This window comes from Nycticebus coucang, chromosome 18 (assembly GCF_027406575.1).
Source record: "Nycticebus coucang isolate mNycCou1 chromosome 18, mNycCou1.pri, whole genome shotgun sequence".
Lineage (NCBI taxonomy): Eukaryota > Metazoa > Chordata > Mammalia > Primates > Lorisidae > Nycticebus > Nycticebus coucang.
This window is the reverse complement of record NC_069797.1, coordinates 20,715,623-20,731,899: the sequence shown is the minus strand read 5'-3', so window position 1 is coordinate 20,731,899 and position 16,277 is coordinate 20,715,623. Positions and strand designations below refer to the sequence as shown.

The following is a 16,277-nucleotide window of genomic DNA, read 5'->3' as shown; positions in this document are numbered from 1 at the left end:
TAATTAAAGAAGTGATGTTCAAATGTAAAAGACAAACCCTATTTAAATAAGACAGAAATCAGAGAATTAAGAAACTTATCTACTCAAAACTAGGTAGTTTCCCGAAGCACCACACACAAAACAAGGGTTCTTCATTTTAGCAGTGTTTAATGAAAGTTGCATATAAGATTATTTTATTCCTGCATCTTCTCGATTGATTCTTCCTTGTACTTGCCCTTTTCCTTTCCTACTTGGCGAGATTTGGCTTTTCGTTCAAGGATCTTTTTGCGGTCTTTGTCCAGTTTAAGCCTAGTAATGACCACCTGCAGAAAAGAAGAAAAATTACTCCCAAGCTTTAAATAATTACTAAAACAACACATGGGAAGGCACAACATTCAATTCTATTTCCTAAACCTTGGATAGTGGATACCTAAACAAAAAATGATTTATTTATTTAACTTATTTCCTAAGGTTCTACCAACACAGGAGAAAAGGCAAGGTTATCAGTATTTCTTCTCATAACCTCTTTTGTGCTTTGTTATAAATCTGTTTCTTTTCTTTTTTTTTTTGTAGAGACAGAGTCTCACTTTATGGCCCTCAGTAGGGTGCTCACACAGCTCACAGCAACCTCCAACTCCTGGGCTTAAGCGATTCTCTTGCCTCAGCCTCCCCAGTAGCTGGGACTACAGGCGCCCGCCACAACACCCAGCTATTTTTTTGTTGCAGTTCGGCCGGGGTCAGGTTTGAACCCGCCACCTCGGCATATGGCGCCGCCCTGTTTCTTTTTTATTGTGAAATATACCAATTATTCTATTCCTTCCCACCCCTTTTACAAGTCATAAACAAATACAGTTTTGTTTGTAAAGTAACTTTTTTTGAGACAGTCTCACTTTGTTGCCCTACATAGAGTAGGGCACAGCAACCTCAAACTCCTAGGCTCAAGTGATCCTCTTGCTTCGGCCTCCCAAGTAGCTGGGAGTATAGGCACCTGCCACAACACCCGGCTGTTTTTTAGAAATGGGGTCTCGCTTTGGCTCAGGCTAGTCTTGAACTTGTCAGGTCAGGCAATGTACCTGCCTCGGCCTCCCAGAGTGCTAGGGAGCTTTAGCCACAGTGCCCAGTAGGCTAGGGTCTCCCTCTTGCTCAGGTTGGTCTCAACCTTCTGAGCTTAAACAATCCACCCTCCTTGGCCTTCTAGAGTTCTAGGATTAGAGGCCTGAACCACCTTGCCTGGCCTCTATAAAGTAACTTTTGAATTGTAAGGTTGGGACCGTGTGCAGTGGCTCAGTATCCTAGTATTCTGGGAGCCTGAGGTGGGAGGGTGGGAGTTCAAGACCAGCCTGAGCAAGAGTGAGACCCTGTCTAAACTAAGAATAGAAAAATTAGCTGGGTGTTGTGGTGGACGCCGCCTGTATTTGGGAGGCTGAGGCAGGAGGGGGATCACCTGAACCCAGGAGTTTGAGGTTACTGTGAACTAGGCTGATACCACGGCACTCTAGCCTAGGCAACAGAAACCCTACCCCTCCCCAAAGAATTATAAGGTTAGAAACTAACCTTCACAAATGCTTTCGCTTATAAAACATTTAGTGCAGATCTTATTTCAAGATATTGCAGATCTTATGTCTTAAATCCTAAAGACATCCATTATTATGATACATTTTAGTCTTACGAAGGAGGGTAAGGGAAGTGGGAAGGACAGTGAACTAGGTTCTGGAAATACAGCACAGTGACCAAAAGCAAATCTGCTGTCATGGACCTTCTATTCTAAATTAATGTATGTGACTTTGGTATAGAGAAAAAGAGGCCAAATGTGGGGAAGCGAGGAACATAGGCTAGAATGATCAGGGAAAAGTCCTACTGATAAAAGCTACATTTGAACAGAACCCTAAAGTGGTGATCTAGACACAACTAGACACATCTGTCCCAAAGAGAATTTTAAGTCCAAAGTCCAAAGGAGGAGGGCTTGTTAAAACAAAACAGATCCTTGGGCTCGGCACCTGTAGCTTAGCAGTTAGGGTACTGACTATAGACGCCAGCCTGGTCTGCCAAAGAATGACAACTACATCCAAAAAATAGCTGGAAGTTGTGGCAGGTGCCTATAGTCCCAGCTACTTGGAGGCTGAAGCAAGAGAATCGCTTAAGCCCGAGTTTGGAGTTGCTGTGAGCTGTGATGCCACAGCACACTACTGAGGACAACATACTGAGACTGTCTCTAAAAAACAAAACAAAAAACCCCAAAACAGATCCTAGGGGCATAACCCTGAATTCTGTGTCAGTAGGTATGGGAACCTAGAATTTGCAATTTTACCAAGTTGCTAGGTGTGCTGCTAACCAGAAGACATATTCTCAGTAGCAGGACTGTAGGAACACCCAAGGAAGCCAGCAGACTGTAACATGTAAAGTACAAAAAAATGTCAGAATTGGCTGGTAAGAGATCAGGTAAGGTCTTATGGGCCGCTCTGATGTCAAGAAGCCAACAGGACTCTAGATGAGAGCAGCCAAACAGGTCTTATTGATAGATGTAGGGTATATAATAAAGGAATCAAAAATGGCATTTCTGGCCTGAGCCAGTGGGAGGACAGAACTGCCATAAACTGTGATAATGGAAAATTTTAAGGTCAGGACAAAAGCAGGAGTTTCAACACATTGGATCTGAGATACTATTTAGATATCCAAGTTGAAATGCACAATTGGCAATTAGATATTGAACCTGAAGTTTAGGGAAGAGATTTGGATTGGAACCACAAGCTTCTACCTAGATATGTGAAGTTGTAGGACTGAAATGAGGGATGAAAATTACTGAGCCACTCAAAAGATCCCTATGTCACACACTGCACTCATAAGTACAGTACAAAAAGTGTAAGAATTAGCCACCAGAATCGTAGTGGGAGGCAAAAATACGATCGGAAGAAATTAATAAATGGGAAAGTTTTTGCTCTTAAGAGATACTTGGCTCAACACCTGTGGCTCAAGTGGATAAGGCGCCAGCCACATACATCTGAGCTGGCGGGTTCGAATCCAACCTGGGCCCGCCAAACAACGACAGCTGCAACCAAAAAATAGCCGGGTGTTGTGGCAGGCGCCTGTAGTCCCAGCTACTTGGGAGGCTGAGGCAAGAGAATCGCTTGAGCTCAGGAGTTGGAGGTTGCTGTGAGAGCTGTGATGCCCTAACACTCTACCCAGGGTGACAGCTTGAGGCTCTGTCTCAGTAATTAAGAGAAGTGTCAGGACACTGACAATTTGCTGGGGGAGGGGTGGGGAAGAAGGGTAAATGTAGCAAAATTTTAATGAGAATTCTAGGTGAGAGACATGCAGGTGTTTTACTAGACTTTCAGAGCTTTGAAAAATTAGATTCATGGAGCCAATATGAGATCAAACCCCTTCCACAAAACTCAGAGCATTTGAATATTCACTGTGAACACTTACCTTTATATGAAACATAAACGATTTTTTTTTTTTGTAGAGACAGAGTCTCACCTTATGGCCCTGGGTAGAGTGCCATGGCCTCACACAGCTCACAGCAACCTCCAGCTCCTGGGCTTAAGCGATTCTCTTGCCTCAGCCTCCCGAGTAGCTGGGACTACAGGCGCCCGCCACAACGCCCGGCTATTTTTTGGTTGCAGTTTGGCCGGGGCCGGGTTTGAACCCACCACCCTCGGTATATGGGGCCAGCGCCTTACTGACTGAGCCATAGGCGCCGCCCCATAAACGATTTTTTATAACTTGGAAAACAGAAATTATAGATAGCAACATCAAACTAGAGGACATAAGTTGTGCATCACTTGCCAGTAATTATAATTTTGGGGAGAACTCACATGAGAATCCAGGGCAAGCATCTGCTGCTATGGGAATCAAACCAGACGTTCTTTTTTTTTGAGACAAGAATCTCACTATGTCGCCCTTGGTAGAGTGCTTTGGCCTTACAGCTCACAGCAACCTCAAACTCTTGGGCTTAAGTGATCCTCTTGCCTCAGCCTCCTGAGCAGCTGGGATTACAGGCACTTGCCACAATGCCTGGCTATTTTTTCCTTGCAGTTGTCATTGTTTAGCAGGCCCGGGCCAGGCTTGAACCTGCCAGCCTTGGTGTATATGGCCAGCTCCCTACTCACTGAGCTACAGGTGACAAGCCTTTTCTGGAGGCTTTTGATCTTTTTTTTTTTTTTTATGAGACAGAGTCTCACTTTATCACCCTTGGTAGAGTGCCTTGGCCTTACAGCTCACAGTAACCTCAACTTCTTGGGCAGGCGTCCTCAAACTTTTTAAGCAGGGGGCCAGTTCACGGTCCCTCAGACCGTTAAAGGGCCAGACTATAGTTTTTAAAAAAAAAACTATGAACAAATTCCTATGCACACTGCACATACCTTATTTTGAAGTAAAAAAACAAAACGGGAACAAATACAATCACACTGCCTCATGTGGCCTGCGGGCCATGGTTTGAGGACCCCTGCTCTTGGGCTTAAACGATTCTCTTGCCTCAGCCTCCCAAGTAGCTGGGACTACAGGCGACCATCATTTAACGCCCGGCTATTTTTTTGTTGCAGTTTGGCCAGGGTCAGGTTAGAACCCGCCACCCTTGGTATATAGTGCCCTACCCACTGAGCCATAGGTGCCACTGCAGACCAGACTTTCTACCTTGGCTTAAGACATACTCACTATACATGAGATCTTAACCTCTCAGCTTTTTTTTTTTTTTTTTTGTAGAGACAGAGTTTCACTTTATGGCCCTTGGTAGAGTGCCATGGCATCATACAGCTCACAGCAACCTCCAACTCCTGGGCTTAAGTGATTCTCTTGCCTCAGCCTCCCGAGTAGCTGGGACTACAGGCACCTGCCACAACGCCCGGCTATTTTTTGGTTGCAGTTCAGCCGGGGCCGGGTTTGAACCTGCCACCCTCGGCATATGGGGCCAGCGCCTTACCGACTGAGCCACAGGCGCCACCCAACCTCTCAGCTTTTTTTCTCCATCTAGAAATGGTTCAGTACCTATTGCTCAGGGCTGTAAAGCTATCTCACTGCTACTTAATTCTGTTAAATATAGAAAAAGAAACAAGAATCCATTTCACCTTTTATTATTCTATTTCCTAGATTTTAATATGTTAATTATCAGTTTACTAACAGCTTGAGGACAAGGTATGTTAAATATACATACAGAGTGACTGTTTTTTTTTTTTTTTGTGTAGAGACAGAGTCTCACTGTACCGCCCTCGGTAGAGTGCCGTGGCGTCACTTGGCTCACAGCAATCTCTAACTCTTGGGCTTACGCGATTCTCTTGCCTCAGCCTCCGGAGCAGCTGGGACTACAGGCGCCCGCCACAACACCTGGCTATTTTTTTGTTGCAGTTTGGCCGGGGCTGGGTTTGAACCCGCCACCCTCGGCATATGGGGCGGGCGCCCTACTCACTGAACCACAGGCGCCGCCCAGAGTAACTGTTAAACACATTGATTTCAGAAATGTGTTAAGTGACTTTTTCTTTTCTTTTTTTATTGTTGGAGATTCATCGAGGTACAATAAGCCAGGTTACACTGATTGCATTTGTTAGGTAAAGTCCCTCTTGCAATCATGTCTCAAGTGACTTTTTCAATACAAGTAGAATTTGCTTTCAAGTGCTGCAATTTCTAATTCTAGCACTCTCAGAGGACAAGGAGGGAGGAGGATTGCTTGAGCTTGGGAGTTCAAGACTAGCCTGAGCAAGAGCAAGTCCCCATCTCTAAAAGACATCCTAGCATTGTGGAGGGCGCCTGTAATCCTAGCTACTTGGGAGGCTGAAGCAAGAGGATCACTGTTCCCCTGGGTAGGTTGTGGCACTCTACCTCCTGCCTCCGCCTCTCAAGTAGCTGGGACTACAGGCACCAGCCACAACGCCTGGCTATTTTTTGGTTGCAGTCATCACTGTTATTTGGCGGGCCCAGGCTAGATTCGAACCCGCCAGCTTAGGTGTATGTGGCTGGCACCTTAGCCGCTTGAGCCATAGGCACCAAGCCTCCATTCATTTTTTGTCTCCATTTATTTACTTATATATAGAGAAAGGTCTCTCTTTGTTGCTTCCAGTAGAGTAGTATGGCATCATAGCTCACAGCAACCTCAGACTCTTAGGCTCAAGCAATTCTCTTGCCTCAGCCTCCCAAGTAGCTGGGACTATAGGCGCTTACCACAAAGCCTGGCTATTTTTTTTTAGAGTCAGGGTCTTGCTCTGGCTCAGGCTGTCCTTGAACTCATGAGCTTGGGCAATCTGTTGGCCTTGGTTTCCCAGAGTGCTGGGATTACAGGTGTGAGCCACTAAGTCTGGTGCCTATAGCTCAGCAGCTAGGGAACCAGCCACATACACCGGAGCTGGTAAGTTTCGAATCCAGCCCGAGCCTGCCAAAACAACAATGACAGCTACCACCAAAAATGAGTTGGGCGCCTGCAGTCCCAGCTACTTGGGAGGCTGAGGCAAAAGAATTGTTTAAACCCAAGAATTTGGGGTTGCTGTGAGCTGTGACACTACAGCACTCCACAGAGGGCGACATAATGAGACTCTGTCTCAAAAAAAAAAACCCACAACCTCATCACTACTAAAAATAGAAAAATTAGCCAGTACTGTGGTAAGTGCCCACCTATAGTCCCAGCTACTGGGGCGGCTGAGGCAAGAGGATAGCTCAAGCCCAAGAGTTGAGTAACTGTGAGCTAAGATGCCACAGCACTCTACCCAAGGCAACAGAGTGAGACTGTCTCAAAAACAAAACACCTGCTACAATTTACTTCTCTCAAGCATTTTCTTTCTTTTTTTTTTTTTTTAGGTAAGATACAGAAGTTGTAAGTATAATCTATCACAGAAGCATCCCGTGGCCTATGTCTGCAGCATCTCTCAAGCATTTTCAAAAATACCTACCTTGCTGGGGTGAATGCCCACGTGGACAGTTGTGCCATTAGCCTTTTCCCGCTGCACCCGCTCAATGTAGATGACATATTTCTTCCTGTAAACCTGGACTACTTTGCCAATCTGCTGACCTTTATAATGCCCCCGGACAACCTAAATGCAAATTCAAAACCAACAAAAATTCAAATAAAAGAACAAGAACAACCTTGTAAATCAAGAAAATTGTGAATCACACACCCACCATTCACTCTATTATTAGCTACAGGGCATTTTAATTCTAGAAGACTTCATTATTAAGGGAAACATGTCAATAATTTCATTCCTGGCTCTAACTAACCTGTAAATGAACCATTGCCCCCATATGTCTACAATGATGTACAGTGTACTTCTACAAATGTAGCCCCACCAGCAGGGGCAGGCTTGTTAGAAAGTTAATAAAGAACCCACTCTGGCATTCTGCACATTAAGAAGAAACTTGATACCTTTTTATCAATAGCAGCAGTAGACCACATGTATTTAATTTACAACCCATTAAAGTGCCCAACCCATCCCAGAGTGAGCAGCAATATATACTTAAGGGGATCAACCAGTTCTTTCCAGGGTTAACCAACATTTTCCTTTTCAGGAATCCTAGAGGCTCTCTGCCTGTCAGGAAGCAACTCCAAGTGCTTCTGAGCCAGTCTGATGGCATGTTCAGCACTGCAGGGACCAAGGGGCGTTTCCAACCCATACTACTACCGGTTTCACTCTGCCCTCTTTAAACAATGTTGATTTGCAAGTAGTTTTAGAGACTGCCCAAATTGACTAGCTGTAGGTTACACTTAACAAAATTTCTTTTTTTTTTTTTTTTTTGTAGAGACAGAGTCTTACTGTACCACCCTCAGGTAGAGTGCTATGGCGTCACATGGCTCACAGCAACCTCTAACTCTTGGGCTTACGCGATTCTCTTGCCTCAGCCTCCACAGCAGCTGGGACTACAGGCGCGCGCCAGAACGCCCGGCTATTTTTCTGTTGCCGTTTGGCCGGGGCTGGGTCTGAACCCGCCACCCTGGGCATATGGTGCCGCCCCCCCCTTTTTTTTTTTGTAGAGACAGAGTCTCACTTTATGGCCCTCGGTAGAGTGCCGTGGCCTCACACAGCTCACAGCAACCTCCAACTCCTGGGCTTAAGCGATTCTCTTGCCTCAGCCTCCCGAGTAGCTGGGACTACAGGCGCCCGCCACAACGCCCGGCTATTTTTTGGTTGCAGTTTGGCCGGGGCCGGGTTTGAACCCGCCACCCTCGGTATATGGGGCCGGCGCCTTACGGACTGAGCCACAGGCGCCGCCCGGTGCCGCCCCTTAACAAAATTATAGGGCAGTGCCTGTGGCTCAGTGAGTAGGGGGCTGGCCCCATATACTGAGGGTGGCAGGTTCGAATCCGGCCCCGGCCAAACTTCAACAAAATATAGCCAGGCATTGTGGTGGGCACCTGTAGTCCCAGCTGCTTGGGAGGCTGAGGCAAGAGAATCGCCTGAGTCCAAGAGCTGGAGGTTGCTGTGAGCTGTGATGCCATGGCACTCTACTGAGTCAGACTCTGTCTTTAAAAAAAAAATTATTTATAGAAGTTTTCACTTAACTAGACTTGACAAAATTACTGGCAACTTAATCATGTGAAATTATGGTTACCAGTCCTCAAATGTTTCTTCCATAACCAAACATACTGAGAAAAGGATAATCCAAAAGTCATGTTCCACTTGTCTTATTGTAACTTAATTATGGCTGCATCTCATACCTGGGGAAACTGATTTTCAACAAAGAATAAAGGTAAGGACTGAAAAGCAGCACACTCTTTGAGGGTTTCTTGGTCCTTGGCTCAACTCATCAAACCAATTCTGTTTTGAGGTCAAAAGCCTGGAAAACACCTCTCTGAAGGGGCAATCCCGTTCTAATTTAAATGTGTGGTGTATTTATCAAGACAACATGAACAAGTAGGACTACATACCTGAACTTCATCATCCTTTCGGATGGGCATGGATCGAACATTGTACTTCTGTCTCAGCTCTTTGGAAAGAGGGGAAGACATAATCTTCCTGCGAATGTGGGAAGGTGCATTGAAATGCCTTTTGCGGTTCTTGCTTCGGTCCGAAGTCACAAAGGGATTGAACTTCATTTTGGCTAAATAAAAAAAGTGACCAAAATCTCATTCAGTATAGTTTAGAGAAACTGTCGTGTTCTGTAACTCCATCCAAAACTGCTTGAACTGGTCTATGAAATAATGCTTGAAACTTATATGGGACTGAGAATTAACACATTTGGGCCATACAAAAATGAATGAGTTGGTGTAATCCTAGCACTATGGTAAGCCAAGGGGGATGGATTGCTTGAGCTCAGGAGTTCGAGACCAGCCTGAGCAAGAAGGGGACCCTTTTCTAAAAATAGCCGGATGTTGTAGCGAGCGCAAGTAGACCCAGCTACCTGGCAGGCTGAGGCAAGAGGATCGCCTGACTCCAACAGTTTGAGGTTGTTGTGACCTATGATGCCACAGCACTCTACCAGGGCGACAAAAAACAAAAATGAGTGAGTTGGGCCCCCTATCCCAAACTTGGAGTACTGTACACCCCATCTTGAGTTCCAAAAGCTTTCCAATGAGCGAGCGCAGTCTGGAAGTTCACAAAGGTTTTACCTACAACTGTTACTTTCGGAGACCACTCTCTAGGAAATAGCACTGCCTGGACTTGACTCTGTATCTCCACATGATCCCTCCCGTCAGCTCTCGTTTCTGAGTCTCCAAATCCCCTGACCCTCCATCCCTCTGCTTCACGGCGACCCCTGAGTTAAGGAGAAAAAAGATCAAAACCAATTCCAGTTCCCCTCCCTGGCTGTTATTCGGCCTGCGGAAGACGATGAAGGCCACCGAGGTCAGCCGCCACGGTGCACAAGAAAGGATGGCTGTGGATTACACGCGCTTGCCTAGGCAATCCTCACCCGCTGCCTCTCCGGCGATGGCCGCAAAAGGGAAGAGAGTTACAGGTTGTTTCCGGTTCTGTATGGTCACGAGAGATATCGCGATTCCTACGTCTCTTGGAGAGAGAGAGGCGCAGAGTCTGAACCGGGAGAGTAAACTGGAAAAGAAATTGATGACTAGTGTCTTCTAGTGGCTCGGAGAGGAACTGCTAAGGACTGCGAAACTCCCTCCTCCAGCTTCTAGTGCCGGCCTTCGGAGGTCACCGTGCTGCTGCCGAATCCTCTGTGAAGAGCTATCTCTGGGCGAATAGCAGGAGCTGCTTAGGGTCAGATTGCGCTTGTGGGTGGGGAAGGAGTGAGCGGCCTCTGGGGACCCGTTTTTTCACTCCTGGGTGCTGGGCGGCGGTGGCACCCTTACCCGGGAAAGGACGGGTCCTATTTGGGGCCGCCAGGTGGCGCTATCACGTGGGTACTAATCCTGGATCTCACTACACCCGCCTGGGCCAGTGGCGTGGGCGTCCCTTAACAAGCTCCGGAGGGACGCCAGCCACTACCCCTGCACCTCAGCGTCTGCTCCCTACTCCACGGGGCACGCCCGTGTTTGTCTCTGGCTGGGGAAGGACCTCCCGAGGAATGCGGCCCGCGATCGCCCCAGCCACGGAAATAGATGTGAATCTGCGGTTCTAATGAGCAGGTGATACGGAGGGTGTTGGTGCAGACCACAGTTTGAAGGAGCTGGGCCTGAGGAAGCCTTTCGGTGCGGAGAAGTGTGTCCTTTTCGGAGCTTTCGGTTCAAGATCAGACGGAAGCAGGGCGAGGATGTGTGCCCCCCTGCGGTTGGATCCCGAGGCACGCACTTGATGGGCCTCCAGCTTCTGCAGGATGAATGATACAGGTGTCATACTGACAGGACGCGCATTTCATAATACGTAAGACGTAGTGAGCTTGCTGACTGATAGGGACGGTCTTTTACACTTCACACTATTAACTCCTAATAGCCCTGTTGATGCTGGTATTATTATTGTCCTCATTTTACAGGTGGTTACTGATGGTGCAAGGGAGCCAGACAGAAATAGAGGGACTTGTGAAAGGTTATACAGAATCCATAGGTTATAGCTGAACTCACGTAGTCTGGCTCCCGGCCCCTTTCTGTAACTCTATATGGCCCAGATTTGTAGGAGCCTACTGGATCCAGTCCAAGATTGAAAAACTGTATCCTGAAGGGCCCAGGGTAGAGGCAAACGTGTTTTCTTTCTTTTTTTCTTTTTTTTGGGGGGACAGTCTTAATTTTCCCCCAGGCTAGAGCGCGTTGATGCTACCATAGCTCACAGCAACCTCAAACTCCTGGGCTCAAGCTGTCCTCCTGCTTCAGCCTCCCAAGGAGCTTTGGACTATAGCACCCATCTCAATACCCAGCTAATTTTTTCTATTTTAATAAAGGCGGGGGTTTCTTTCTTGCTCAGGCTGGTCTCTTAACTCCTGAGCTCAAGGGATCCATCCTCCTGCCTGGGCCTACCAGACTGTTAGTATTAGAGGCATGGTAATGCCTGGCTCCTGCCTTCGCATCACAGCTCACAGAAACCTCCAACTCTGGTCATAAGCGATTCTCTGGCCTCAGCCTCCCAAGTAACTGGGACTATAAGTGCCTGCCACAACGCCTGGCTATTTTTTTGTTACAGTTGTTTAGCTACCCCTGGCCAGGTTGGAATCCACCACTCTTGGTGTATGTGGCTGGCTCTGTAACCACTGTGCTACAGGCGTCAGGCCTGTTTTCATGATTTTTAGTCATATTCTTACATATGCTGTGAAGGAAATCAGGCTGGATTTTATTTGTAATTGAAAAATGAAGCAAAAATGTCTCTGCTACAACTCTTTTCAGCAAATATTTATGGAGCTCATTTCATGGGTCAGCTCTGAACTAGATACTGGAAATATAAACCCAAGATTGTGCTTGTGGGAAGTTCATTGTCTAAAAGGACAGAGACACAACAGAATCAACAAGCATGGGAAAAGCACTGCTGAGCCAGCTGCCCTTGGTGCTTCTGTGCTTCCAGAGCAGAAGAGAGCTCTGGGGTCGGGGAAGACATCTGGGGTGAGGTCTCTCTTGACTGAGTTTTGAAGAATTTTAAAAATTAGCTCCTTGAGGCAGTGGGAATAGCTTGAGGGAATGCAGGGAGTTGTGAAGCAGTATGACTGTTGTTTCCAGGACCCGAGTCAAGGGAAGCCCAGGGGTTCTGGGGCTGCCCTGAGTTTGATTTGGATGCTGAAAGCAGAGGGGGCTGCTGCAGCCACCTCCCTTCCTACCTTGCCTTCCTTTCTGGCCTTTGCACGCTCACCCCTTCTCTTTCTTCTTATTCTTAATTTCAGTTATCCTCATCATTTTCCTGTCTACCCATAAAGGCCCTCACTGTTTGCTCGCCTCCCCTCCTCTTCTCAGGCCTCCTTTCCTCCCTCACTCTGTCCAACACTGAGTCATCGAAATTAGCCCTTCAGCCCACGGTCTGGACAGCATGAAGGCTTGATACAGTGTGAAGATTATTGGGGGATAAGTTGTGCACAGATCAAAGTCTGTTGGGCGTCCTGACTTCACCTTGCATGGTCCCTGGCAGCCTGGTCTAACTGCCCTCTCTATTTCCTCTTCCTTGATTTGAAAATGGTCCATTTAAACTGCCATTTTAGGATCATTTTGAAGCTGATCTTCATGAAGCCCTCAGACACATCAAAGTAGGAATTCTTTTTTTTTTTTTTTTTTTTTTAGGAATTTTGTTGTTGTTGTTGTTGTTGCAGTTTTTGGCCAAGGCTGGATTTGAACTTGTCACCTCCAGTATATGGGGCCAGCACCCCACTCCTTGAGCCACAGGCCCCGCCCCAAAGTAGGAATTCTATCTGGATTCTACACCCAAAGTCATTTGGATCAATCTTTTTTCTAGACACCAAACTATCACAATCACTTATTCACTCCTTCTACAAATACTTATCCAGCTCTTACTGTTCACGAAATCCTGTGTCAGGCGCAGAAGATATCAAGATCTGTAAGATCTAGCCTTCCTAGAGGAGCACTTTGTCTAGGAGGGAACAGATATATCAACATACAAGCCTAATAAAGTGTCTTTGGGAAGATGATGGGATCCAGGGGGCGGGAGGCACAGCATAGGAGCAGTCAGGTTCCCTGGGGTAGGGGGTGGAGATGTTCACAGGCAACCCTTTTATTATATTGTGCTTTTTCTAAAAAGCTGGGTAGAAGTTTTCCAGGTAGATGCAGGGGCTGTGGGGAGGAGTGTTTCAAATGGAGGGAGCCACATAAGTAGAGACCCAGAGCCCAATACCAGCACTGCTTCTGGAAGTAGCAAGTGGCTCATGCTGAGAATCAGCCTTGGAGTTCATTTGTACCGCATAAGAGGAGGATGAAGAAAAGTGAGGAGCTGTGTGTGAGATGAGGTGAGGTCATTTATTTTGTATGAAAAAAAGGGACATTTGGACTGATAGAAAGTCAAAAGTTGACAGCAGCAGAGCAGTCATCCAGGGGGTTCATTGAGAGGAAAGAGTTGGACACTGGATCTGGGGGAGATTGCAGTCTCTGGTGTGCGTGCCCAGGCTCCCGGCAGCCAGCAATGGTATGCTTGCCTGGCAGGTTCAGACGGTGTGAGTGTGTATTAGAGTTGAAGATGATTGTGATGGTAGGAGGTGGCAGTGTGTGTGTGTGTGGGCGGGGAGGGAGGTGCCTCTGGGCCAAAGGAGAAAAAGAAGAGCAACACGAGTTCCTATTTAACCCCAGGCTTCTGTCCTTCTGTCTCTGTATGTAATTGTGTTTTCCTTTAGTACCCTGACCCCGAGGCTGTTGCTTAAAGCAAAAGATTTTATTTGAGAACCAAAAGGAAAGGTAGAGAAGAGGGAATCAGAACAAGCCTGTCAGATGGTAGGATCCGAAGAAATCCACAGGAACTTAGGAACACTAAGAATATTAAACTTTTGGCTTTCTTGGGTGCCCATTAAGAACAGATGGTGGCCGGGCACAGTGGCTTACAACTGTAGTCCCAGCACTCTGAGAGGCCAAGGCAGGTGGATTGCCTGAACTTAGGAGTTTGAGACCAGCCTGAGCTGGTGAGACCCTGTCTCTACTAAAAATAGAAAAATTAGCTGGGGACTGTGGTGGGTGCCTATAATCCTAGATACTCAGGAGGCTGAGGCAAGAGGATCACTTGGGCCCAAGAGTTTGAGGTTGCTGTGAGCTGTGATGACGTCATGGCACTCAACCCCAGGGTGACAGAGTGAGTGTCCCCTTCTGCCAAAAAGAATAATTGTCATAGTTCTAACCAGACAAACCAGCCCCACTGAGCCCAATAGCTGACACTCTGGAACCACAGGGAAGTGGTTTGGCAGCTCACCTCGGTGCCTCACAAGGGAGATATCTTTAGCTTCTAATAGAATTTTTCAGTTCAGTTTTTGTTTTTGGTTGCAGTTGTCATTGTTGTTTAGCAGGCCTGGGCCAGGCTCAAACCCACCAGCCTTGGTGTATGTGGCCGGTGCCCTACTCACTGAGCTATGGGCGGGTGCTGAGCCTCAGTTCAGTTTTTGAATAAGTGATACATTTACTTGGTTCAAAAATCAGAAAGTATCAAATGTAAAGTAAAACCTCTCCCCACCCCCATTCCCATCATTTCCTCATCCCTTCCACACTTAAGGACTGTCAATAGTTTTTTTCTGTTTTATCTTCCCAATTTCTTTATGTGTAAATAAGCAAATAGGAATGTAAATTAGTTTTTTTCTATTCACCACTATACTAACTAGGAAGGAGCATAAATTCCTATTCCCCCCTCTTTCTACACAAACTGTAGAATCTGATATCCAATATTTCACATTTTCCTTTTTCCCATTTGTTGTTGTACCTTGGAGACTTTTCACATCAGTTCATAGATTCCTGCCTTGTTCTTTTATAACTGCATGACATTCCCTGGGCTTTAAAAAACTAGTCCCCTATTATAGATCAGCATTTAGGGTTTTCCAGATACTCTGTTATTATATAACAATAATATAACATTGCATGTGTGTTGCTGCCCATATATGCAAGTGTATCTGTAACATGTTTCTAGAACAGGGATTGCTGGGTTAAAGTAGGAATTTTGATAGATAATATCAAATTTCCCCTACTAGTGCTTTACGAATATACATTCCCACCAACAATTTCACTACTTCCTGCAATAGCAGAGTGGGTCATGAGACTTTCAGGGTTCTACAGTCTCATAGGTGGAAAGTGATATTCCAGAAGGATTTTTTTTTTTTTTTTGTAGAGACAGAGTCTCACTTTATGGCCCTCGGTAGAGTGCCATGGCCTCACACAGCTCACAGCAACCTCCAACTCCTGGGCTCAAGCGATTCTCTTGCCTCAGCCTCCCGAGTAGCTGGGACTACAGGCGCCCGCCACAACGCCCGGCTATTTTTTTGTTGCAGTTTGGCCGGGGCCGGGCTTGAACCCGCGACCCTCGGTATATGGGGCCGGCGCCCTACTGACTGAGCCACAGGCGCCGCCCCAGAAGGATTTTTAATTTGCATTTATTTTACAAAGGTGGTTGAATAAATGTGTAAGAACCATTTGCATTTGTATTTTTGAGCTTTTTTGTCTAAAGTGAATTATCAGCGGGACGCAGTGGCTCGCTCCTGTAAGCCTAACATTCTGGGAGGCTGAAGCAGGCCCATTGCTTGAGCTCAGGAGTTCTAGACCAGCCTGAGCAAGAGCAAGACCCTGTCTCTAAAAATAGCTAGGCGTTGTGGTGGGCACCTATAGTCCCAGCTACTTGGGAGGCTGAGGTGAGAGGATCGCTTGAGCCCAGGAGTTTGAGGTTGCTGTGAGGTATGACGCCACGGCACTCAACCCCAGGGCAGCTGAGTAAGACTCTGTCTCTAAATAAATAAATAAAAATAAAGTGAATAAAAAATAAAGCATGAATCCTATGTACTCAATTTTGATATGAGGACAATTAATGACAATTAAGGTTATGGGGGGAAGAAGAAAGAGGGACGGAGGGAGGGGGGTGGGGCCTTGGTGTATGTCACACTTTATGGGGGCAAGACATGATTGCAAGAGGGACTTTGCCTAACAATTGCAATCAGCGTAACCTTGCTTATTGTACCCTCAATGAATCCCCAAAAATAAAAAAAATAAAGTGAATTATCTTTGAAGTCCAAGCTCAGAGCTTCATATAAATTGGGAAACCTTTGGAATCTTTGAGAAAATATATACCTTTATTTTAAAAATAGCTTTTGGCATTCTTTGAAAATAAAAGAAGTGCCATCTACAAGTCACTGCTGAACAACATGAAGACGCTGAGCGTATTTTGAAAGAAACTTTTGGCAAGTACAACAGAATCTGGGAAGACTAGAATCACATCCCCAGAAATTCACGACACTGTTTAAAACAGCCTGGCTGAGGAGAAGGAAGGCTCACTAGAATCTTTGTAAATCTGATAGTAGTTTTACTCCTCTAATAAATATTTTTT

At 46.3% G+C, this 16,277-nt stretch overlaps 2 protein-coding genes across 7 annotated transcripts in view; both read right to left on the bottom strand.

Moving 5' to 3' along the window:
* RNF222 (ring finger protein 222) overlaps nt 1-16,277 on the bottom strand; it is a 41,174-nt gene that overhangs the window by 17,106 nt on the left and 7,791 nt on the right. The window lies entirely within an intron of this gene.
* Nucleotides 142-9,960, bottom strand: RPL26 (ribosomal protein L26). 6 transcript variants are annotated; one of them, XM_053567729.1, is made up of 4 exons: nt 9,805-9,960; nt 8,822-8,994; nt 6,852-6,992; nt 142-302 (listed from the first exon to the last, which is right to left on the bottom strand). In XM_053567729.1, exons 2-4 carry the CDS (start codon nt 8,987-8,989, stop codon nt 174-176), a joined length of 438 nt encoding a protein of 145 aa, XP_053423704.1. In that variant the 5' UTR covers nt 8,990-8,994; nt 9,805-9,960; the 3' UTR covers nt 142-173. The 6 variants fall into 6 exon arrangements, with proteins under 6 accessions (XP_053423704.1, XP_053423705.1, XP_053423706.1 ...); XM_053567730.1 differs by having other exon boundaries at nt 9,790-9,891; XM_053567731.1 differs by having other exon boundaries at nt 9,677-9,815.